General features: G+C 37.7%; 1 protein-coding gene and 1 pseudogene across 1 annotated transcript; one reads left to right on the forward strand and one right to left on the reverse strand.

Annotated features, from left to right (window-relative positions):
• The first annotated feature begins 11,035 nt into the window (after positions 1-11,035).
• Positions 11,036-11,893, forward strand: LOC103210891 (annotated as a pseudogene).
• A 7,871-nt stretch (positions 11,894-19,764) lies between these two features.
• On the reverse strand, positions 19,765-20,697 carry LOC103210892 (olfactory receptor 4C12-like). Its single transcript, XM_007956808.2, has one exon. The coding sequence runs from the start codon at positions 20,683-20,685 to the stop codon at positions 19,765-19,767; it is 921 nt and encodes a 306-aa protein (XP_007954999.1). The 5' UTR covers positions 20,686-20,697.
• Positions 20,698-25,635: the final 4,938 nt, after the last annotated feature.

Below are 25,635 nucleotides of genomic sequence, written 5' to 3' on the forward strand. Positions count from 1 at the left end.
ATTTGAGTCATGCCACATCAGCACATGGAGGTCCTGAAAGACTTACTTTATCCATATTATTAAGGTTGGTTCTACTCTGATGAGGCAGCTCTTTCCCAGTCCTATTTTGAGTGCCTTCTGACCCAAGGGGTACCTTAAGACCCTACACTATGTTGGATAATGTTTCCAAACTATTCATAATGTTGCCCAGTAATGTATTAGACAGTGTTTCTCTGCTATTCATAAGGTTTTCCCTGGCCAATTTTTTGAGAAGTGGATGGCCTCTTTCTTCTTCCTAGTCTATCTCAGTCTGTAAACTGCATTGAAACCTGTGTACCATGTGCAAAACTGCTGGCATTTGAAACACCAATGGCACAGCCTCAAGCCTCATAGCAATGTGAAATCCCCACAGGATAACAAACTGACAGACAAGTGTGTCTCCTTCAGCTGTTGGAAACCTCTACACCCTCTCCTTACCTCATTCCCACCTGGACCCTACTGCTTTGTTGTCCCCAGCCACCCCCTCCCTTTCCTGGCTCTAGGTGACTGGGGTCTTGCCTGCCTCCCACCCCTTACCTGGATCCTGATGCTTTAATCCTAGGCATTAGTGAGCTGAAATGGACTCCTACTGGCCATTTTTAATCAGACGACCATATGGTCTACTATCCTGGAAATGACAAAATGAAGAGGAATGGCATCACACTCATTGTCACGAAGAATGTTTCACAATCCACCTTGAAGTACAATGCTGTCAGTGATAGGATGATATCTATACATCTACAAGAAGATCAGTTAATACTATTAATATTCAAATTTGTGCACTAAACACTAAAGCCAAATATAAAGAAATTGAAGATTTTTACCAATTTCTGCAGTTTGAAATTGATCAAACATGCAATCAAGATGTATTGATTGTTACTTTTGATTTCAGTGCAAAAGTTAAAAACAAGGAAGAATCACTGGTAGTTGGAAAACATGGCATTGGTGACAGAAATGACAGTGGAGATTACATGATACAGTTTTGCAAGACCAACAACTTATTCACTGCTAATACCTTTTTTCAATAACATGCACGTGGACCTTACCAGATAGAATACACAGGAATCAGATTGACTACATTTGTGGAAAGAAGCCATGGAGAAGCTCAATACTTACAGCCAAAACAAGGCCAGAAGCTGACTGTGGAATAGACTATCAACTCATCATATGCAAGTTCAAGCTGAAGCTGAAGAAAAATAAAGCAAGTCCACCAGGGCCAAAATATGACCTTGAGTCTATCCTGTCTCAATTTGGAGACCATCTGAAGAATAGATCTGATGCACTGAATACCAGTGATTGAAGACCAGACGAGTGGTGGGATGAGATCAAGAACATCATACATGAAGAAAGCAAAAGGTCATTAAGAAGACAAGAAAATACCAAATTGGGTGTCTGAAAAGACTCTAAAACTTACTCTTGAGTGGAGTGTAGCTACAGTAAATGGGAGAAACGACAGTGTAAAAGAGCTGAACAGAAGATTTCAAAGGGCAGCTTGAGAAAACAAAGTCAGTTATTATAATGAAATGTCAAAGATCTGGAATTAGAAAACCAAAAGGGAAGAACACACTTGGCATTCCTCAAGCTAAAATAATTGAAGAAATTCAAGCCTCAAGTTGCAATACTGAAGGATTCTATTGGTAAAATACGCAATGATGCAGGAAGCCTCAAAAGAACATAGGAGGACTACAGAGTCACTGTACAAAAAAGAATTGGTCAAAGTTCAACTTTTTCCAAACCAAAAAAACCAAACTCACTGCCATTGAGTCAATTCTGACTCATAGCGACCCACTTTGAGTTTCTGAGGTGGTAAATCTTTACGAAAGTAGATTGCCTCATTTTTCTTCTGCAGAGTGGCTGGTGGGTTTGAACCAGCAACCTTCTGGTTAGCAGTCAAATGCCTTAGGCACTACACCTCCAGAGCTCTTTGGTGGCATATGATCAAGAATTAAGGGTATTGAAGGAATTGTGCTGATGGTGAAAATCAAGTCTCCAAGAACTGACAGAATACCCATTAAAATGTTTCAACAAACAAATGCCATGCTGCAGGCATTACTCATTTATGCCAAGTAATTTAGAAGACAGCTATTTGGCCAAATGACTGGAAGAAACCCACATTTGTGCCCATTCCAAAGAAAGATGTTCCCACAGAATGTGGAAACTATCAAACAATATCATTAATATCACATGCAAGTAAAATCTTACTGAAGATACTTCAAAAATGGTTGCAGCAGTACATTGACAGAGAGCTTCCAGAAATGCAAGCTAGATTCAAAAGAGGACATGGAATAGGTGATGTTAGATGGATCTCTGCTCAAAGAAAGAATACCAGAAATATGTTTATTTATATTTTATTGACTATGCAAAGGCATTTAACTATGTGGATCCCAACAAATTATGGATAACATTGAGAAGAATGGGAATTCCAGAACATATAATTGTGCTCATGAGGAACTGTAAATAGACCAGGAGGCTGTTGTTCAAGCAGAACAAGGTCATACTGCATGATCTAAAATCAGGACAGTGTTTCTGGGTTGTGTCCTTTCACCATACTTATTCAATCTGTATGCTGGGCAAATGATCCAAGAAGCCAGACTCTATGAAAAAGAATGTGGCATCAGGATTAGAGGAAGATTCATTAACAACCTGTGATATGCAGATGACACAACCTGTTTCTTGAAAGTAAATATGACTTGAAGCACTTACTGATGAAGATTAAAGACTATAGTCTGCAGTATGGATTATACCACAACATAAAAAAAAAAAAAAAAAAAAATTCTCACAACTGGAATTATAAGAAGCATTATGATAAATGGAGAAAAGATTGATGTTTTCAAAGATTTCATTTTACCTGGACCCACAATCAACACCCATGTAAGCAACAGTTAAGAAATCAGATGTCATATTGTACTGGAAAAATCTGTTGCTGAAGATCTCCTTAAAGTATTGAGGAGCAAAGATGTCACTTTGAAAACTAAGGTGCACCGAATCAACCCATGGTGTTTTCAGTAGCCTCATATACACGTGAAAACTGGACAACGAATTAGGAATACCTAAAAAGAGTTGATATCTTCTAATGGTGGTTTTGGCCATGAATAGTGAAAATACCATGGACTGCCAGAAAAATGAATGAATATTTCCTGGAGGAAGAGAAGCTGGAATGTTCCTTGGAAGTGAGAATGGCTAGACTTCGTCCCATAGTGCTTTGGTCATGACAGAAGGGAGCTGTTCCGGTTACCTAGTGCTACTCTGACAAGAATATACCACAAATGGGATGGCCTTAACAAATGGGAGTTTATTCTCTTGCAGTTTGGGAGGCTAGAAATATGAGTTCAAAGTGCCAGGCTCTAGAGGCTGTGTGAAAGACCCTCAATCTTTTGGGCTTTAGCTCTGCCTCTTGCTCCCAGCCCACTGAAGATAGAGGAATCTCTTTACTCAGGCAGTCACTGGCTGCTGAGGCTAACAAGCCCAAGGTCGACAAATAAAATGGTACAGTCCCTATGTTACCAAAGCCACAGAAGACCATTAATTCAAGTCCACTGAAAGTCCCAAGGTTGGCAGAGCATGGAATGCTGCTGAACAATGACATGGCTACATTCAGGGTTCAGGTGTGCCATAAGCTACAGACCATTCCCAAAGTTGGTTCTCATATACAAGAAGCAGACCATATACCCCAGGGCAGCTACTCAGTTGCTTGTGGTAGAGTTGATTGCCGGTCTCATCATGGGGAATACTACATCCAGCTGCACAGCCACTCAACCAGGCCCAGCCAAGTTGATAAATAAGCTTAACTACCACAGGAGCATTCCCTGGAGAAGGATATCATACTTGGTAAAGTGGAGGGTCAGTGAAAAAGAGGAAGACCCTTGACATGATGGATTGTCACAGTGGCTTAAACAATGGGTTTGAATATAAAGGATTGTGTGGTTGGTTCATGACCAGGCAGTGTTTCATTCTATTGTACATAGGGTTGCTATGAGTTGGAGCTGGCTTGACAGCACCTAACAACAACAATGACGACAACAGGTTCATCCATGTTATGAAGTGTTTTGCAGATTCATCGTTATTCTTTAATGTTTCATAGCATCCCACTGTGTGTGTGCATCATACAAAAAACAAACCAAACACACTGCCGTCGAGTTGGATCTGACTCATAACAACCCCTCCTTGGGTTTCCAAGGCAGTATCACTATGGAAGTAGATTGTCCAACCTCCCTTCTGAGGAGTGGCTGGTGGATTTGAACCACCAGCCTTCTGGTTAGCAGTCAAATGCGTTAGGTACTATATCACCAGAGATTCCATATGAATCATAGTTGGTTTTATTTATTTTTTTATCCATGTGTCTGTTGATGGCACTTAGTTCTTGTCACCAAGACCATATTTTCCAACTACCGATCCTTTGTTTCCAACTTTCACATTCCAATCACCAGTGATGATCACTTGTATCTTGGTTGCATATTTTAATCAATTTCACACTGCAGAAGTTGATCAAATCTTCAATTTCTTCAATTTTGGCAATCGTAGTTGGTGCATAATTAGAACAATATTCATATTAACTAGTCATCCTTGTGTTGTTGTTGTCAGGTGCCATTGAGTTGGCTCAGACTCAGCAACTCTATCTACAACAGAACTTAAGCCCATCCTTGCAGCCATTGTATCAATCCATCTCATTGAGGGCCTTTCTTTCTCTTTTTTGCTGATCCTCCACTTTACCAAGCATGGCATTCTTCCACAGGGATTGCTTCCTCTGAGAACATTACTAAAGTGGATGAGACAAAGTCTGGCCATTTTCACTTCCAAGGAGCATTCCAGCTGCACTTCTTCCAGGACAGATCTGTCCATTCTTCTGGCAGTCCATGATACTTTCAATATTCTTTGTCAACACCACAACTCAAAAGCATCAACACTTCTTTTGTCTTCCTTATTCATTGTCCAGCTTTCACACGCATATGAGGCAATTGAAAACACCATGGATCCATGGTTTGGGTTAGTCACACCTTAGACTTCAAAGAGACATCTTTGCTCTCAGCACTTTCAAGAGGCCTTTTGCAACAGATTTGCGCAGTAAAATATATCATCTGATTTCTTGACTGCTGCTTCCATTGGTGTTGATTGTGGAACCAAATAATATGAAATCTTTGACAACTTCAATCTTTTCTCCATTTATTGTGATACTGCTTATTGGTCTAGTTGTGACGATTTTCATTTTCTTTATGTTGAGGTGTAATCCATACTGCAGACTGTAGTCTTTAATCTTCATCAGCAAGTGCTTCAAGTCATCTTCATTTTCAGCAAGCAAGGTTGTGTCATCTGCATATTGCAAGTTGTTATGGAGTCTTCCTCCAATCCTGATGCCATATACTTCTTCATATAGTTCAGCTTTTTGGATTATTTGTTCCATATAAAGACTGAATAAGTATGGTGAAGTGATACAACCCTGACATATTCTCTTTCTGAATTTAAACCACACAGTATCCCCTTTTTCTGTTTGAAAGATATCCTCCTGGTCTATGTATAGGCTCCTCATGGGCACAATTAAGTGTTCTGGAATTCTCATTCTTCTCAATGTTATCCATAATTTGTTATGATCCACACAGTCAAGTGCCTCCACATAGTCACTAAAACACAAGTAAACATTTTCCTGGTATTCTTTACTTTCAATCAAGATCCATCTGACAGCTGATATCCCTCATTCCATGTTCTCTTCTGAATCCAGCTTGCATTCCTGGAAGTTCTCTGTCAATATAATGCTGCAATCATTTTTGAATTATCTTCAGCAAAATTTTACTTACATGTGATATTAATAACATTGTCCAGTAATTTCTACATTCTGTGGGATCACCTTTCTTTGGAATGAGAATAAATATGGATCTCTTCCAGTCATTTGGCCCAGTAGCTCTCTTCCAAATTTCTTAGCATAGATAAGTAAGTATCTCCAGTGCAGCATCTATTTGGTGAAACATCTCAATGGGTGTCCTCTCAATTCCTGGAGACTTTTTTTTTAATTGTGTTTTGGGTGAAAGTTTACAGAGCAAATTCACTTTCCAGACAGCAGCTCCTATATACTTTGTCTCATGACATTGACTACAGTTTCCCACAGTGCAATAACTCCCCTCCCACTTCCTTCCCATAGTTACCTCTTCCCTGTGCCCTTCTGAGTTGTCTCCCTGTGCATACTTATCCCTTCTATTCTCCCATGATTGTTCTATCCAAGGAGTGTATCTATGTAATGTAAATGTTCAGCTCATATGCCTGTCTTTTGTTTGGCTGGAAGCCACAGGAGTGAGTTCAATTCCAGACCTGAGGGGCAGCGAGGGGCCATAGTCTCAGTGGTTCCATTAGGCTCTATCAGATCAGCAAATCTGGTCCTTTTTATTATTATTATTTTTAACACTTTTGAATTTTGTTCCACATTGTTCTCCTACTCTATCCAAAATCTCCTACATAGATCCCCTCCAAGTGGTTGACAGTGGTAGCTGGGCACCATCTAGCACTTCTGGTCTCGTGGCCGTCTAGGCTGAGGAGTGCATGATGTATCAGTTGTTTGGATTAATTGTTTCCATGCATCTTTGGGTTTCTTCATTCTTCTTTGCCTTGGATGAGGAGAGACCAATTGTTTTGTCCAGATGGCCACTTTCAAGCTTTTAAGATCCCAGTTGATACTTGCCAAAGTAGGAGGTGGAATAATGTTTTTGTGTAGTATGTTACTCTAATTCAGCTTGATGTCCCCTATGACTATGGTACCACACTGACAAGTCCAACTACTCTTGGAGCCTTGTTTTTCACCAATTCTTTCAGTACAGTTTTGACTTCTTTCTTCAATACCATTGGTTCTTAACCATATGCCACCTCTTGAAATGGATGAACATTGACCAGTTCTTTTTGATACAGTGACACTGTGTATTCCTTCCATCTTCTTTGATGTTTCCTGCATCATTCAATATTCTGCCCATAGAATCTTTCAATATCACAACTTGAGGCTCAAATTTTTCTGCAGTTCTTTCAGCTTGAGAAATACCGAGCATATTCTTCTCTTTTGGTTTCCTAACTCCAAGTCTTTGCACATCTCATTATAATAATTGACTGTCATTTCAAGCTTCTGTTTGAAATCTTTTGTTCAGGTCTTTTATCTTCTCATTTTTTCCATTTGCTTTAGCAACGTTCAATTCAAGAGCAAGTTTCAGAATCTCTTCTGACATCCATTTAGGTCTTTTCTTCCTTTCCTGTCTTTTTAATGACCTATGTGACCCATTGGATAAGGCACTTGAGTGCTAACCAGTACGCCAGCCGTTCAAACCCACCAGCCACTCTGAGGAAAGAAACAGGGTGATCTACTTCCATAAAGATTTACAGCTTTGGAAGCCCAACGGGTGTCTCTATGAGTCAGAAAAGACTTGATGAAAGTGAGTTGTTTTTTTCTTGATTTTGCTTTCTTCATGTATGACATTCTTGATGTCATCCCACAATTTGTCTGGTTTTCAGTCATTGGTGTTCAATGTGTCAAATCTATTCTCTAGATCATCTCTAAATTCAGATGGGATGCAATCCAGATCATATTTTGGCTCTCATGGACTTGTTTTACTTTTCTTCAGCTTCAACTTGAACTTGCATATGAGCAGTTGATGCTCTGTTCCACAGTCATTTCCTGGCTTTGTTTTGGCTGAAGATATTGAGCTTTTTCAACACCTCTTTCCACAGATGTAGTTGATCTGATTCCTGTGTACTCCATTTGGTGAAGCTCACATGTATATCCACTGTTTATGCTGTTGAAAAAAAGGTATTTGCAATGAATAAGTTGTTGGTCTTGCAAAATTCTATCATGTGATCTCCAGCAGCATTTTTATCAAAAAGGGCATATTTTCCAACCACCAGTGATTCTTGTTTCCAACTTTTGCATTCTAATCACCAGTAATGATCAACACCTCTTGTTGCATGTGTGGTCAATTTCCTACTGCAAAAGTTTCTAAAATTCTTCAACTTCTTTATCTTTGGCTTTGGTGGTAGGTGCATAAAATTTGAATAATAGTAATATTAACTGGTTTTCCTTGTAGGTATATAGATATTATCCTATCACTGACAGCAGCACTTCAGGATAGATCTTGAAATATTCTCTGTGAAGATGAATACCACACCATTCTTCTTCAGTTTGTCATTTCTGGCATAGCAGATCATATGATTGTCTGTTTCAAAATGGCCAAAACCAGTCCATTTCAGCTTAGTAAATGCCTAGGATATTAATCTTTTGTGTTGCATTTCATTTTGACAGCTTCCAATATTCTTAGATTCATACTTTGTACATTGCATGTTCTGATTATAATGAATGTTTGCAGTTGTTTCTTCCCATTGTGAGTTGTGCCACATCAGCAAATGGAAGTCTCGAAAGCTTTATTCCATCCACGTCATTAAGGTAGGCTTTACTCTGAGGAGGCAGCACTTCCCCAGTCATATTTTGAGTGCCTTCTGACCTGAGGAGATCATCTTATGGCACTATATCAGACACTGTTTCAGGGCTTTTCATAAAATTTTCCAGTCTTATATCACACACTGTTTCACTGTTATCATAAGATTTTCACTGGCCAATTCTTTGAGAAGTGGATGGCCACTCCCTTCTTCTGAGTCTGTCTTATTCTGGAAGCTCTGCTGAAGCCTGTCCACCATGGGTGACCTTGCTGGCATTTGACATATCAGTGGCATAGCTTCCAGCCTCATAGCAACATGCAAGCCACCACAGTACCACAAACTGACAGATGAGTGATGGATGATCAATGTAGGTGAGATGAACTCTGGCTGTTCTTGCTTCCAAGGAGCTTTCTGGCTGCACTTCTTCCAGGATAGATTTGTTCATTCTGCTGGCAGTCCATGGAACTTTCAGTATTCTTTGCCAACACCACAACTAAGAAGCATCTACTCTTCTTCAGTCTTCCTTATTTATTATTATTCAACTTTCTTATTCAGATGCAATATGCAAATGTATCACTTAAAAGTACATCAGAGCTCTCACACACTCAACAGTTTTGCCTATTTTGAAGGCCACGGTTTTTACATATTCAAATTCTGCCCAAACTGGACTCTTCCCTTTTGGTGATTTGACCTTAGGTTATTCTTTTGTGATTTTTCTCCCCAAGGACCTGGTCCTATACATCCTGTTCCATGTGGGTGATTATCCTTCAGTCATCTCTGGAGATAAGGAATCTACTCTCAGAATTATGATTAAGGTCCCAATGAGTTTAATTATAGAAGAGTCACATTTTAAGGTGCATCCATTAAATGACAACAATATGGGCTGTAGTTCAAATGTAAATAAAATATCCAAAGTCTCTTATCTTTACCACAGTGAGTACTTGTCTGTATGAGCTGCCTTTTTCAGGAATTAAATAATGGACTCAAAGCACAAAGAGATATGAATATGAAAATTTTCTGTATCTGGTAGGCAAACCAAAGTTCAACTATGCTGTATAAAGTCAGACCAGCGTAACACAATGAGAATCAAAATGTTGCAAAGGTTATTTCATTTCTAAAACACAAACTGTGATATATTTATCTAAACAATTCACAGTTCTCTCTTCTATAACATTTGCTGCTTACTTTTTTAACCTCATATTACTTATTTGACATTTACTTGTTTTATGATAAATTATGCCAGCCATGAGGTTTTTGTTCTCTTTGTCATAATCAAGGATCAGACTTCTTTTGGTTAGAGAACATTTTTGTATTAAAGATACCAACAATTTAAAAGGCAACAATTTTCAAAAAAACTGAGATGAGACAGACAACCTGAATGATGGCAAGAGTTGGACACAAGGAAACATTTCTAGGTCCTGTGATGGTGCTTATATTATCTTCCCTTCTGTGTCTACAGAGATGGCATCAATATATGGAGTGTTACCTTTTAGAACAAGGGAGGACACATCACAATTCAACACTTGGATAAAATGACTGTTACACTGTACAGGTAGTCTTATTGTTGTAGTTATGTGCTGTCAAGTCAGATCGGACTTATAGAGACTCCTCCTTGGGTTTCTGAGGCAGTATCTCTACAGAAGTAGATTGCCCAACCTTCCTTCTGAGGAGTGGCTGGTGGATTTGAACTGCCAGCCTTTTGGTTAGCAGTCAAGTGACTTAGGCACTATGCTACCAGAGCTCCTGTACAGGTAGTCTAGGAAGTATGTTTTTTCCCTAAAAATCTTCATTAGGCTTTACATTATGTAAAAATACATTAAAAGTGTTACTTGGAAAGTCATCATCTTTCATAGTTCTTCTAATTGATTTTGATAATCAGTCTTGTTAAAGAGCATTTGTGATTTATAAAATACATGGAAATTAACTCAATTCTGTAATACTTTTCTGGCCTTTTTCATCCTTTAAAGATCTACAGTATGTTTACTTTCTCTAACATCAGTATTCTTAGAAACTAATTTCAAATGCAAATATTTGAGGGGATATTTTAAAGGTCAAAGGAATTTTGGTGGTCCAGTGGTTAAGGCATCTGGCTTCTGACCAAAATGTCAGTGGTTTGAAATTACTAGGCACTTCATGGTAGAAAAATAAGGCAGTCTGCTTCAGTAAGATTTACAGCCTTGGAAACCCAATGTGTGTCACTATGAGCTGGAATTGACTAGAAGTGAGTTTATTTATTTACTTATTCATTTTTTTTTAATTTTAATGTTCTAATATTTGTAAATCTCCTATATGGTACATGAAAGTCCTCTGTAAGCATTGCTCGCTAATCCCTTTATAATTAGAGACTGATGTAAAACTGTGAACCTTGTATGAGTGAATTTCAGAGACCTAAGAAGATATTTATGCAAGTAAGTTATTACTTCAATTCATAAGAGTGCTAGTTTGGGTTAGAAAAGGACTGAAACTGACCATTAGATTGAGCAAAGTGAAGATGTTTTTATTAAAAAAAAAAGCAAATTAGGTTATTTTCTCATAAGAGTTGTGGAGTAAAAAGTCAAAGTACTAAAATGACAGAGATATTAAACTGTATACTTATACAGAAGGAATATAAAGAGAAATATTTAACATATTTGTTGTGTTCTTACTCACTTACATTGTGACAATGGTAAGCAACCTTCTTGTTGTTGTGCCTGGGGTGATTAATCCAATCCTGGATTCCCTAATGTACTTCTTTCTTGAATACTTATCCTTTATGAATGCTGTTTATTCTACTACAGTTGCACCAATTATGATTATCAATGTTCTCTATGAGAAGAAAACCATTTCTTTCCAAGCTTGCATGACTCAGCTTTTTGTAGAACACTTATTTGGTGGAGCTGAGATTTTACTTCTGGTAGCCAAAGCCTATGACTGCTATGTGGCTATCTGTAAACCCCTGCAATATATGACCATCATGAACCAATGGGTGTGTGTTCTGCTGCTGCTAGCAGCCTGGGTTGGAGGTTTTGTGCATGCTGCACTTCACCTTCTCCTTGTTTACAACCTTCCCTTCTGTGGTACCAATGTCATTGACCACTTCACCTGTGACATGCACCCATTATTAAAACTTGCCTGCACTGACACGTACATCATTGGTCTCAATGTGATCATCAGAGATGGGGTAATATGTGTGGTCATCTTTTGACTGTTACTCATCTCCTGTGGAGTCATTCTGCACTCCCTGAAGAACCTTAGTCATGAAGGGAGGCACAAAGCCTTGTGTACCTGTGGCTCCCACACCACTGTGGTGGTCCTCTTCTTTGTCCCCTGTATTTTCATGAATGGGAGACCTCCTTATACTTTGCCCACTGATAAATTCTCGATTGTGTTTTACACTATTTTCGCTCCTGTGTTGAATCCAATAATCTACACTCTTAGAAATGCAGAGATGAAAAATGCCATGAAGAAACTTTGGACCCAAAAAAGAAAACGAAGTTAAAGACAAATGCATCCCTTACTTTTAATAAAGAATTGACCTTTCCAGGCAAACAAAACAAAACAAATCCCCAAACCCACTGCTATCGAGTTGATCCCAGGAAACCTGTGTGTAATTATTTAATTGTAGTAAATTATTTCCTCACATCAAATGACATGTGTACGATGAAAAACATTTATTGGAATACTTCCAATGAAAAATTTTGCTCAAAAAAAATTTATAACTTTTATTTCTTAGGAATATATTGTGTCTTTTTCTTTTGGTGCTGAATGGTTCTGTTGAGTCTATAGATTTATGTACTATGTGATGACTTATGCTACAGTTCATATCAGACACTTTTTTAACAAATAACAGTGTGTATTGCAGATTTCAGAATAATATAATTGTAAATAAGACAGAAAAATACGTTTCATCTGTCCCATGCAGGGAGAGCTCATATTAATGTTAGAAATACATGTTTTATTTTTGTATCTGTGAGATATCTTAAATATGTAGTTTTGTTTACATTGCTTAACATGTTAAGGTTTAAGAGAATGCATGCTTCAAAGTTCTAAATTAGTCCTACAAAGGCTAAATATGCAAGAAGACTCTGAATGAACTAGGCAGATGAGCAGAAAAACGACTAGATCTTATTCTCCTAATTGGGAACTCATCTTATCTCCTCAAGTGGAGCAGCTTTGACTGGTATTATATTTGCATAAAGATGATCCACTTTTCTTTCTAGATAGTTTAAAATATCTGATAATAATTTTCTGCTTTTTCAATATCCCATCAACTTATTTTTACAGCATTTCATGAACTTCTAATAGGAACCTACACCATGCCTTTCACATACAAAATTAGCAAAGTCCATGATCAATGAGCATCAGAAATACAACATAGCACTTGACACCTGGTTATTTTTCATGATTTCATTGTCAAGATAGATGATGACAATTTATGTTATTTCCATTCTCATGTCTCTTACTAAAGGAATGTAGATTATTAGGTGATAAGGCAAACAGAATATTTTGTTTTATTTGACAGAGGCCTCCTTCATAAAGTCTGTGTGAAAATTTATCTTTTGAATAAGGGTTAAAATAAAATATTACCTTCTCCTGAAATATTAGGAAATTTGTAGTCAAAGACATTCATGGTCTCTGCCTCCTCTATTTAGTCTTGTTCCATGATGATCTAAGGTGATGGGGAATTGGGTTCATTTAACTGTAAAACACATTGGTTGAGTGACTTTTTTTTTTTTTTTTTTTCCCCAGTTTTTTAGTCCTGGTGTTATTTCATTGAAAGAATCCTTGGTAGTGCAGTAGTTAAACACTTGGCTTGTAACCAAAAGCTTGGTAGTTCGAACCCACTAGCCACTCAGAGAAGATAGATATGACTGGTTCCGTAAAGATCACAGCCTCCAAAACCCTATGGGATAGTTCTCCTCTATCTTAAAGGGTCACTATGAGTCAGAATCGATTCTATAGCAATTAATTTGTTTTGATTTTGATTATTAAATGGCTATTTCTTACATAATCTCAACTATTCTTAACCACAGAATTAATCATCAAATAATATTAAACATTTTTCGGGGTCTAGTTAACATGACTAAATCCTCCACTTTTGGACAGTTAGTCAATTTTCAAATTTGTATAGTTATACTAAATAATGAGATAAAAATCACAGTAAATTCTGTATTTATATTCACTGATCTGTAAGTCTGACTTGATGGCACATAACAACAACAACATAAGTTCCTTGAAGGCAGGGAAAGTTACTTAATTATTTTTGTACACTCTGTTTCTTGCACGATGTCTGGGATAATGAATTCACCCCAGAAAGTTTATAACTTATATTCTTGAATTCTCAGTGTATTGAAGTCAGACTTTTTACTGATAAATTTTAAATTATTAAATATATATACAAATTTTATTTGAAGGCACTTGACTGCTAACCAGAAAACTGGTGGTTCAAACCCACCAGCCACTCCTCAGAAGGAAGATGGGGCAATTTACTTCTGTAGTGATACTGCCTCGGAAACCCAAGGAGGGGTCACTATGAGTCGGGTCCGACTCAACGGCACATAACAAAAACAGCAACAATAATTTGTTTATTATTTTTAGTAATAATTTGAAGTTTATTCTTTTACTATTTTATTTTATATATCAAGAAGATTAAATTTTTAAATTGCTTTAGAATTTCGTGTCTTCATATAGTTTTTTAATAAAGTGACATTCTAGATGGGAAATCTAGATTTCCCATCTAGAATAACAGTCATATAGTGAAGATTTAATTTATAAGTCTTAATGAAAATTTATAATCAGATCCATAGAGTGCATAGAACTTGCTCTTTGTTTTCCTTATTTGCAAAAGGAATTCTCTTATTTACATTTGATACATATTTCATTGAGTTGATCTGAAGGGACTCAATGCCTTTTGCTGGCATGAGTTATTTGCACAATACTCAAAGCCACAGATATGCACACATAGACCTGTGCCTGACCATAAATGAATCTTTACAAGGTCACACATGAGCATATATATGAATACACAAGGATCTATATGTGACCAAAGTTGGATCAATATGTAAACATATATGAGTCTGTGTCTGACCACACATGAGTCTTTTTCTGACTACACATAGGTCTGCATGAAACCATTCAGAGTTCTGTACCTGACCATAGGTTGATCTGTATCCAAACACACATATATCTGTATCCAATTTGGATATATTTCCAACAATATGTAGGTCTTTATCTGACTACACATGATTCTTTACATTATCACACACAGTCTCTATCTGAATATACAAAGGTCTAGATCCTATAATACATAGGTCTGTATCTTACCACAAACAAACATGTATCTGACTGAACAAAGATTATATTTGACTACGCACTGGTGTATCTCTAATCACACAAGTGTTTACACTTTACCATGTGGGTTTTATTTGTCAATGCATGTATTGTATTCTATCCTATATAGGTCTTTATCTCACCACACAAATGTCTGTATCTTATGATACATGCGTTTGTATCTGATCATATGCAGATCTGTATAGACCAAATATAGTTATTGTTAATTACATTGAAGAAGATTTCTGTGGTCCAAGGACATATACCTTATTTCCAAATAATTCTTTTCATGATAGATGAAACATTTATTTACTATCTAATATGATTTTTCTCCTCCAGGTGTCTTTATAGAATTTACCATTTCTGAATTTCTGAGAGTGGTTTGTTTTTTTGGTCCAAATTTTATGGAAGCCAGGTCATTTCTCCTACAGAGCTATTGGTGAGTTTAAACTTTTGATCTCTGGGTTAGCAGCCAAGCACATAATTATTGCACCACTGGGGCTCCTCCTTATGTTACTAAACCCACTGCCTTTGAGTCAATTCCAACTGATAGCAACCCATAGGGTTTCCAAGGCTATAAATTTTCATGGAAGTAGATTGCCTCATCTTCTTCCCATAGAGAAGCTGGTGGGCTTGAACCATCAGTCTTCTGGTTAGCAGCCAAATGCCTTAACGATTGTGACACCAGAGTCCTTTACAGTAAATAGTGGAATGCAAATAAGTCCTAGCTCTGTTGACTCCAGGGTTCCAAATCATGTCACATCATCGAGTACTCTAATGCTTACTAGACTATCAAACCTGAATAAGGACCCTAAATGTCAGTAAACACATGTTTGACATTCAAATATAAAACTATGTGAGATATGGTTGGTCATACAAGAAGGGCCATTTTTCAACTAAGGCAACAGGGACCTGGATAAGCTCCACAGAGTTCCTGACCATGAAATGTGGGTCCTGCTAATTGTAGAAGAGTTATCAGCCCAACTCTACTCCACCTGGAAGCTGAATCAGTGAACTTGGGAGAGAATGGTAATGAAGTCAGAAAGATGGGTGTTTGTTGGGTCTTAACTGTGCAAAACCTTATAGCCATGAAAAGGCCAATAATAATCCAGTGCATGTTCTGGTTACCTAGTGTTGCTCTAATAGAAACATACCACAAATGGGATGGCTTAAACAAACAGGAGTTTATTCTCATACAGTTTGGAGGCTTTAAGTCCAAGTTCAAAGTACTAGGTTCTAGGGCTTGGGTGAAAGCCCCTCAAACTTGGGCTTCAGCTCTGCCTCCTACTCTTGGCCCACTGGAGCTAGAAGCTTTTCTTCACTCAAACAGCTGCCAGCTGCTGAGATTGACAAGCCTAAGGTTGACAAATAAAAAAGGCACAGCCTGATGTTACCAAACCACATGGAAGGCCATTAACTCAAGTCCGTTGAAAGTGCCAAGGTCGGCAGAGCATGGCAGGCTGTTGAAAAATGGCATGGCTACATGCAGGGTTCAAGTGTGCCATAAGCTAGAGACCATTCCCAAAGTCATTTCTTGTATACGAGAAGCATGCCACATACCCAAAGACAGCTACTCAGGCACTCCCAGTAGATTCCACTATGGAGTTGATTACTAGTCTCATGGGGAATACTACATTCAGCTGCCCAGCCACTGAACCAGGCCCAGCTAAGTTGACACACAAACTTAACCCCCACAGTGCAGATTTCATTAAACAAATCTTTTACCAGTCAGATAAGTTAAGCTGCTTTAAGTAATTGAAGTTTTTCAAATAAAAAAAAAGTCTCAATTATAAGGAAAGAAGGTCATAAAGAAGTGAAGTGGAGATTAATGCTGTTTACTGCACCAAAGAGTGCACCAAAGAGTTCACCAAAGAGAGCGAGAGCCATAAAGGACATAAAGTCTTCTCGGTGGAGATGGTTCACTGAGTATACTTTTTATGTATCATCATTCTGATTTTAATTTAGAGATAAATCATTATGATTGCAGTTAAGCTGGTTGTTGATCTGCAAGTCAGAATATAGGCCAGCACATAGTCACACTCATTCTTGTGAAATATGATGCTCCATCCCAATGGAAGAAACATCTCTTTAATGGTTTTCATCATGTCCTTCAGCTCATTGTCTCACATTCTTAGAAATCATGAGTCTTCTTTGAACACCCAAACTAAAGTGCTCATTGCCTCACTCAGTTATTTTTTTAATCACATTACTTGCTTAACATTTTAACAAAAAAATTAACATTTTTTCATTCTCTGAATTTATCTTGATTACGTTTAGTTATGTATTGTCTATATTTCTCCACTAAAAATACAGCTTCTGGAGCCAAATTACATGAGTTCAAATCCCACATCAGACATTTACTAGCTCTGTGACCTTGAGTAAGCTATTGAAATTATCCAGGCTTCAGGTGATTTTTCTGAAAACAGGAATAGAATTACCTATTTTCATAAAGCTCATGAGAATTATATAAGACAATGTCTTCATAGTTCTTGCCACATTGTACTAAATAAATATTAGCTTTGCTACAGTTACTATAGGAGCTCTGGTAGCATAATGGCTAAAGCACTTGACTGCTAACCAGAAGGCTGGCGGTTCAAACCCACCAGCCACTCCTCGGAAGGAAGGTTGAGCAATCTACTTCCATAGAGATACTGCCTCAGAAACCAAGGAGGGGTCACTATGAGTCGGGGCCAACTCGACGGCACATAACAACAACAACAACAGTTACTAATTATTATGTTACAGCTTTCTTATTTGCCATTAAAAATATTAAATTTTGGACTCTTTCTCAAGCCGATTTTTATTTGTACTATGTTGAGAATTTTAAGGTGGATTTTTCTGGGTGTTAATTTCCTCTGTCATATTAATTCTACTGGGTTTAATCTCAGAATTCTGAAAATTCTTCATTGCCTCCTTATTGAATATCTACATGCAATTGAATACCAAATATAATCCATATTGTTTCTTAAAAAGTCAGAATGTAATGGGGTATTGATGAAGAAGTGAAGGATGTAATAGACACTGCAACATTTATTAAGGATTTATTAAGGGTGTGACTTAATCTTTCTTGAATCTCATCAGCATAGACACTTATACTGTCTGTGTCTTTGAGTATCAGGCACTGTCCTGCCTATTTTTCAGACATTATCTCATCTACTGCTTAAAATGAAACAGTACTACCATCTCAGGTACTTATAAACTAGATTAAAATAAGATTCTGAAAGACACATGTAGTGTTACATTAACTAGTGAGATGGATCCATTCAGCTCTGTGGACTCCAGAGCTCCAAATGCTTCAACACCATCTGAAACCTGGAGGCTTACAGGACTTGCAGGGGCTAAATAAGACCTTTAATGTCAGTACATGAATGCATGAAGTTCAAGTGAAAAAGGAAACAAAAACAAAAACTACGTGAGACAGGCTGTCCATATGTGAAAGTAACTTTTGATCTAAGGAGATAGGGACTAAGGCAAGATACACAAAGATCCTGTCCCAGATGAATGAGGGTCCTGCTACTTCTAGGAGATACCCACCCAAATCTGCTCCAACTGGGAGTTGGTTAGCACTAGTCAATACTTTTCTTTTCTTTTTAAAAATTAATTTTATGAGGTTTACTATATGTTAGGCATTGTTAAAAGCACTCAATATATATTAGCCCAGATATTGGCCCCAATACTTTAGGTAGGCTTAGGTAGGCACTGATATTACCATTTCATAGATGAGTAGAATGTAGCATAAAAAGGTCAAAGAATTTGCCCAAGTCACATTGAACTAAGAAAACATGACTCCAAAATCTCACTTAACCTCTGAACCATGATATCTCCTCTGAACTATCATCTCTTTTTAAAATGTGTTCATATTCTAGTTGCTTGTGTATTGACCATTGGTTCATAGTAAAGCAACTCTCTTCACTTTAAAATAGAGGTCACCTGCAGAAAATAAGTCCCTGAAGCCATCAAGTACAATGGCATGAAGCCATGAGGACAATGGAGATCAGACAACCATTAGACAGAGATTCAAGAATATCTGAGGAGGTTGGATCCAACTGCAGTCCCCAAGACTCCCATTAGACCAGTCAGCTTTCTCAGTATCCTTCTTTGCAGAGGGACAGAGAAAAAGTGGATCACATCGTCCAAAGCACAAAGAAAATTAAAGTAACACTTAGGACCAGTTGAGTAATTCTATTGTAATTAAACACACTCCAGCAATAAAGGATGTGTATAATAATGAATATTTATTAAGCATTTACTGCCTACTAGGAGTTTTATAAGGAACTCTGGTGGTATTACATGGTTTATTTTATTTTATCCTGATAATAACTCTCATTCGCTTTAAATGAAACCTAAAGAGGCCATGTTTGCCAAAGTTCTCTCTGTAAGTGGAAAAACTTATATTTAAACTCAAGGCTGCCTTACTCAGACATTATACTCTTAAACATTATGTCACACTAAACCCTATCACTCATTCCCCCAAAATATGCATACGAGAAACGATATATAATATCTCCTACATATAGCAAAATAGTGACAAAATAATCTGTCGATGTAGATAACTCATTAAGATAACAGTAAGTTTTCATCCAAATAGTGCATCAACAAGAAATACTGAACCTTTCTTTTTGGATACAGAAGTTGTGAACACAATCTGTAGCATTATGATTCAAAGAATGTGAGTAGATCACTGGCTTAAGAAATAGCTGGATAATTTGTTTAAAATGTGGATTTATAAATATAACAACACTCTGCTAAATTGGAATTTGTAGAGCCATGTCAAATGAGAAATATGCTTTTTAACAAGACTAAATAGATTGCTGTCAGTATTTTACAGGTCAATAATCAAAAAGAAAATAAATAAATATAATGAGATATTCTTACAGTGATAAATAATTTCCTATCTGCACTTTTTTTTCTCAAAGGCTATACATGTCAATATCAAAGTACTTTTGACAAATCAGTTTTCACTTAACCTAAACCGTATAAATTATCTTCTTCTCTCTTCACCATTTGAAGAATAAAGTCATTTTATCTTGGTGCAATTAATTATTTCTCAGTTAAAGTCACTTTTTGACCCCAGAGCTTCTTCATAGCATTTTTCACCTCTGCATTTCTTAGGGTGTAGATTAAGGGGTTTAACATGGGAGTGATTATGATATAAAAGACAGCCACAGATTTATCAATGGAGAAGGTAGTCACTGGGCGCAGATACACAAATATGCAAGGCACGAAGAATAAGACGACCACGGTGATGTGAGAGACACAGGTGGAGAGAGCTTTGCGCCTCCCCTCTAAGCTATGGTTCTTTAGGGAGCGCAGGATGACCACATAAGACACCATCAAGAGAAGGAAGTTTAACAAGCATATGAATCCACTGTTAGCAGCAACAAAGAGACCAAGAGAATGAGTGTCCATGCAGACAAGTTTCAACAAAGGGTTCAAGTCACACATGAAGTGGTCTATGATATTCGGGCCACAGAAGGGCAGCCATACTATGAAAAGGATCTGCATGGTTGCGTGGACAAAACCTCCAGCCCAGGCTACTCCCACCAGAAGACTGCACATCCTGTGGTTCATAAGGGTCATGTAGTGCAGGGGTTTGCAGATGGCCACATAGCGGTCATAGGCCATCACCGTCAGCAGGATGATTTCAGCAGCACCAAAAAAATGCTCAGCGAAGACTTGAGTCATGCATCCCCTGAAAGAGATGGTTTTTCTCACAGCGAGAGTGTCAGCTAGCATTTTGGGGGTCATGGATGAAGAATAGCAACTATCTATAAAGGATAAGTAAGACAGGAAGAAGTACATGGGGGACCCTAATTCCCTGTTGGTGCTGATGGTGATCATGATGAGCAGGTTGCCTGCCAGGGTGGCCAAGTAGACAATTAAAAACACAGCAAAGAAAAGTTTTTGAAGCTCCATGTTATGAGTCAGGCCCAGGAAGATGAATTCTGTCACATTGCTCATCCTTCCAATCACTTCAGTTCAAATGACAGTTGATGACCCTGAAAGTAAGTATAATCATCCACAGCACAGATCATTTTCCTTAAGGAATAAAGATACCCCTGGGGTACCTTATTATTCCTGGTTTTACAGAAGACAAATACAAATGCAAAGCCATTTCAACAGTTTTATTTTTTATATTCTATAGGTGAGCTCTGGTAGTGTAGTGCCTAAGGCACTTGACTGCTAATCAGAAGGCTGTTGGTTCAAGCCCAGAAGCCACTCCTTGGAAGGTAGATGGGACAATATACTTCCATAGTGATACTGCCTCGGAAACCCAAGGAGGGGTCACTATGTTCTGGGTCCGACCCGAGGCACATAACAACAACAACAACAGAGGTGACACTCACTATAAGTGATATTTATTTTGCTCTTTATAGTTTCCTGTTTTGTTTATAATAGTGTAAAATTATAATGGTTAATGTTTAAAATTAGAAAGGTGTACTATTCTACTATGCATCATTGTGCAAAGGACAATCCATGATATGGAAACGTATGTAGGACATTGACCAATACCCAGAGACGCATGTATTTTCTTCAAAGTTGCCAAAATATTCAGAGAGAAAGCAAACATTGATCTATCGTATAAAAAGACATATAGAGATTTTTTCGAACTCTTTTCTCATGATTCCTTCTTCTTTTTCCTACTTTGTCACCCTGGGAGCTTTTTCCTTCGTCCAAAGTAGGAGACAGCCTTGCTAGTTTCTCTCAGTCTCGGGGATAGGGGTCAGTAGCATTAGCCACCTCCTATGCTCCCCAGTGCTACAAACCGATATCCCGCCTTAGCACTCTTGTAGTTCTATTCATTATTTATTTATTTTCTACACTGACAATATTTATTAAAGGAAAAGTTATTAATATTTGGGATTTTAATAGTTGGCCGTATGTATAATGGAACTTCACTCAGCCATAAAGAGAAATGTATCCTGACACACACTACAGCACGAAGGAACTTTGAAAACAGTATGTTGAGTGAAATAAGTCAGTCACAAAAGCACAACTTTGTATGACTGCCCTTAGATGAAATATCTAGAATAAGAAAATGTGTAGAGATCAAAGTTAACTGTGATCACCAGCAGTGAGTGGGATGAAGGGGGAAACAAAGCACAGTGCTTGGGGCCAGTGAGCCTCTGTCAGGGGTGATGGAAAAGTCTGAGTCTGCTCATGGTGATGGTTGACCAGCAGTCACTGCATTATACACGTGAAGGCTGATGAAATGGCAAATGTTCTATATTTACCACAAAAAAAATAAAATTTCCTTCCTATAAATGAAGCTGTCTGTATGCAGCAAATAATGGAATGAATACAGACTCAGGGATGATTTCCAAAGCAATCCCAGGAGATATTGGAAAAATGGAACTAAATTGATATTATGTTGCATTTCACCAATGACAAAATTTCACAAAATTTTACAAAATTACATTGGTTGGGGAAAATTAACACTACTGTTTTCTTTATGTAGGCATTTATATGGGAATGATGTGTGATCAAGTCTTATAACTACAGATTTTTTTTTTTTTTTGCTACTTGTGTCTCACCAGAGCTGGTTCTAGGGTAAGCACTCCCAAATAATCTGCTGGGAGAGGGTGAGGGAAAAAGAGGCAAAAGATAAAGAAAACAGGAAAGGAAGAAGGTAAACAGAAAGGTTAAAATACATGGGAAAGCAGATAAATTAAATGGGCTTAAAATGTGGAGACATAGTTTGGAGTTCTGGATATACTTTATTCATCATATAACATCAATTTATTTTGTACTTCAATTTCTCTACCTGTAAAAGGAAATCTAAATGTATCTATATTTAAGATTGCTGTGAAGATACAATTGTTGTAAACTTACTAAAGTTGTTGTTATATGATTTTACTGCTTTTGAGGGAGTGAAAACTTAGAAGATGTCTCTGAACATTTCCAAAAAATAATGACTCTAAACTTTTAGCTAAGGAAGTGAGGAAATCTAGTAAGAGAATATTTAAAATAAAATTTTAATAATTGTTTCATTTTCTTTCCAGTTTGTGTGCTATTTCTCTTTATTCATTTCTTAAATTCACTTTCTAAAGCCACATCCCAAACAGAGATAATATAATCCTGTCAAACTTACCTCATGACTCAATGTGGAGTGCTTCTTAAGCTGTGGTCACTATTCAAAGAAATGGTTTCTGGAACACCATATCTTACTGGTTTTATGATTTATTATTCTTTAACATCTATCATGTACCTAAAATTAGACATCAGAAAGCATTTGTACAAAGGGAGCCAAGAGGAGGGAGTAGGGGAAGCAAGAGAAGGGAATAGGAGAGGAGAGGAAAGGAAAGGAGCAAAGAGGAGGAAGAGAGGAACAAACAGAAAGAAGACAGAGGAGGACATACAGAAAAGATGAAACAAAGAAAGAGAAGAGAAACAGAGGGATCAGAGGAGAAAGGCAGAACTATTTTAAAAGATTTAGTTTTTAAGAAGTAGATATATAGTGATATTTCAGATGTGAAATCCATATTTTTCATCAAGCTCACCTGTGGAAATTATAATCAGTATTAAATAAAAATATTCACAATGAATGAGTAGTAATTGTACTTACATACAGACTGGTCAGGAGAAAGTGGTCATTTTATTTGAGGTCATGTGGAACCCAGTACAGAGGGTTATACACTACTGATGTGTTGTCAGGTAGGTTCTTAGTTGACTCATCAGTTCTTAAAATAACTCTATTGTGGTTTTCTTCAATGTGGAGTATATATAACCTGAGGCAAGGCCCTGTTAATTTACTGAACTGACATTGAAATCCTTTTGAGAAAATAAAAACCTGAAGTATATAAAAACTTGTGGTTCTCCAACATGCCAATATTCACCCTATCTGGTGTGTATGACTTCTCACCCTGCAAGAGCTTCTTCAGATAATGTACTTTCCAAGACACTGCACCTAAAGAGCCTTCCTGTTTAAAAAATAATTTAAGCTTTGGAGGGGGTGGAGGGAAGTTTCAGCAGTTCTACCAGTTCCCATTTATATGGGACTCATGGATGTCTTTGGAGCTATTTATATAGAATTTGGTCTGAAAGCTTTGAGAAGGGCTCTAAGAATGTGGCAGTCATTTTTTTTTTTTTTTTTTTTTTTAACCTAGAAAAGCAAGTGCAATGAACAAGACACCAGCCGATGATTAAAGGTCCTCTGGATGAGAAATTCCCTAAAGCCAATTCCGCTGAACTTTTCTCAGACAGCCCATGCTCATATATGTCCAAAGCCACTTATTATGGTTCTTTTGGACTTAAGAATCTTTCTTCCACCATTGCACAAGAATTCTATGTCTGGCCTCAGCTTGCGTCAGAGAGAGGCACTACCATTGTGACTCTCCATGCAGATCTCAATGCAGCCCTTCTTTCTCATCTCTTTCAGGTTTCACGGGCTTGAGATGCTGTTTTATTCAAATGGGTAGCATACGTCTTCTCTAGTTCCTCAGGGACACGGAACAGTAATTTTAGAAGCCTTTGCCAAAATTGCAACCAAATACTTATCTCTTCCTCCTACTGTCCCTAATGTCATTAGAAAATGGCATTTTTGACAAGGGCTAGAAATCAACTACTGATAAAAAAGAATGAAAGAAAAACAGTTGCTTTTATGGTGGATCCCCACTCATGGTAGCCCATATGTGCAGAGGAGAATTGTTCCATAGGGTTTTCAAAGATCTGAACTTTCAGAAGCAGATCTCCAGGCCTTCATGGGAGATGTGTGTTGATGGGTGGGAAGCATCCATCAACCATGTGCACCTCCCAGGAACTCCTGAAATCATGTACTGCATTGGGGTGACCAGCAGGCTGTACCCAGAACCTGGAGTCCACTTCCTAATTCATTTCAACAAATATTCCGTCCTTGTTATATATAAAGCACACTGTCATTTATGAATAACAGTAAATACTATCGAGTACTATACACAAGGTCCTATATTGAAAATGTTTACCTGTGGGATCTATGCCCAATTTGAAGGTGAGGGAAGTCAAGCACTATGAGTTTAAATAAGTTATCCAGGCTAAAACTGAGTATGCGACAGAACTGAGATTTAAACCCAACACACCACCGGGGAATCCACAAGCAGATGCCCTGGTCAGAATACAGGCAGTGGAAGACTTCCCTGTAAAGGACATAGCAGCCTTGGTTACTCCAGAAAAAAGGAGGCTGTAAGGGACAATGACCTCTACGGGCAATAGCCAGAAGCCTGAGTGTGCCCCTGTCATATAGAGGTGTACCTGAAGCTTGAAATAACTGTGCCAGTTCGGTGTTCCTTTGAACATGCTTGAGTGCCTTCCCATCATCCTGGATTTGTACCATGAATGACAGAACCTGCCCAATGATGGCAAGTGGATTGCACAGGACCTATGCTTATGTCTGAGGATGGATAATATGCTCTGACTTGTGTGGACACCGTGACAAGGTTGCTACAAACCTATCCTGGCAGACAGACACTCAAAAGGCCATTATTTGTGGTCTCAGACATTGCTACGCTGACTATAGGACTCCTATGGAGATAGACAGAGATCAAGGAGTTCACTTCACAGGACATGAAGTGCACAACTGAGCAGACCAGAATGATATATACTGGCACTTATATTTGTCATATAATCCCGTTACTGTCAGTCTGATGGAAATAATGAATGGCTTATTGAAGAAACAGTTCAGACAAGAAACTCAGTCACTCACAGGATGGACTAAGGGACTTCCAGATGCCATTTAGGCCTTACATGAATTTGAGCAGCATAGCCATCCAAGTTCATATACAATTTTTTTTTTTTCTTTTTAGAATTAATAAAAAAATTTTGATCATTTATTTAAGAAGGCCTTTTCAACATCATATTAATTTAAAGTAACCCTGTTTGTAAAATAGAATAGAATTTTTAAGCTAGGGGGAGTTTTTTTTTTTTTTTTTTTTTAGG

This window comes from Orycteropus afer, unplaced genomic scaffold (assembly GCF_000298275.1).
Source record: "Orycteropus afer afer isolate SDZICR_OR568_19922 unplaced genomic scaffold, OryAfe1.0 scaffold00666, whole genome shotgun sequence".
Taxonomy (NCBI): domain Eukaryota; kingdom Metazoa; phylum Chordata; class Mammalia; order Tubulidentata; family Orycteropodidae; genus Orycteropus; species Orycteropus afer.

Excerpts from the sequence above, each read along its gene's own strand:
- LOC103210892 (XM_007956808.2), bottom strand. The coding sequence starts at position 20,685 with ATGAGCAATGTGACAGAATTCATCTTCCTGGGCCTGACTCATAACATG.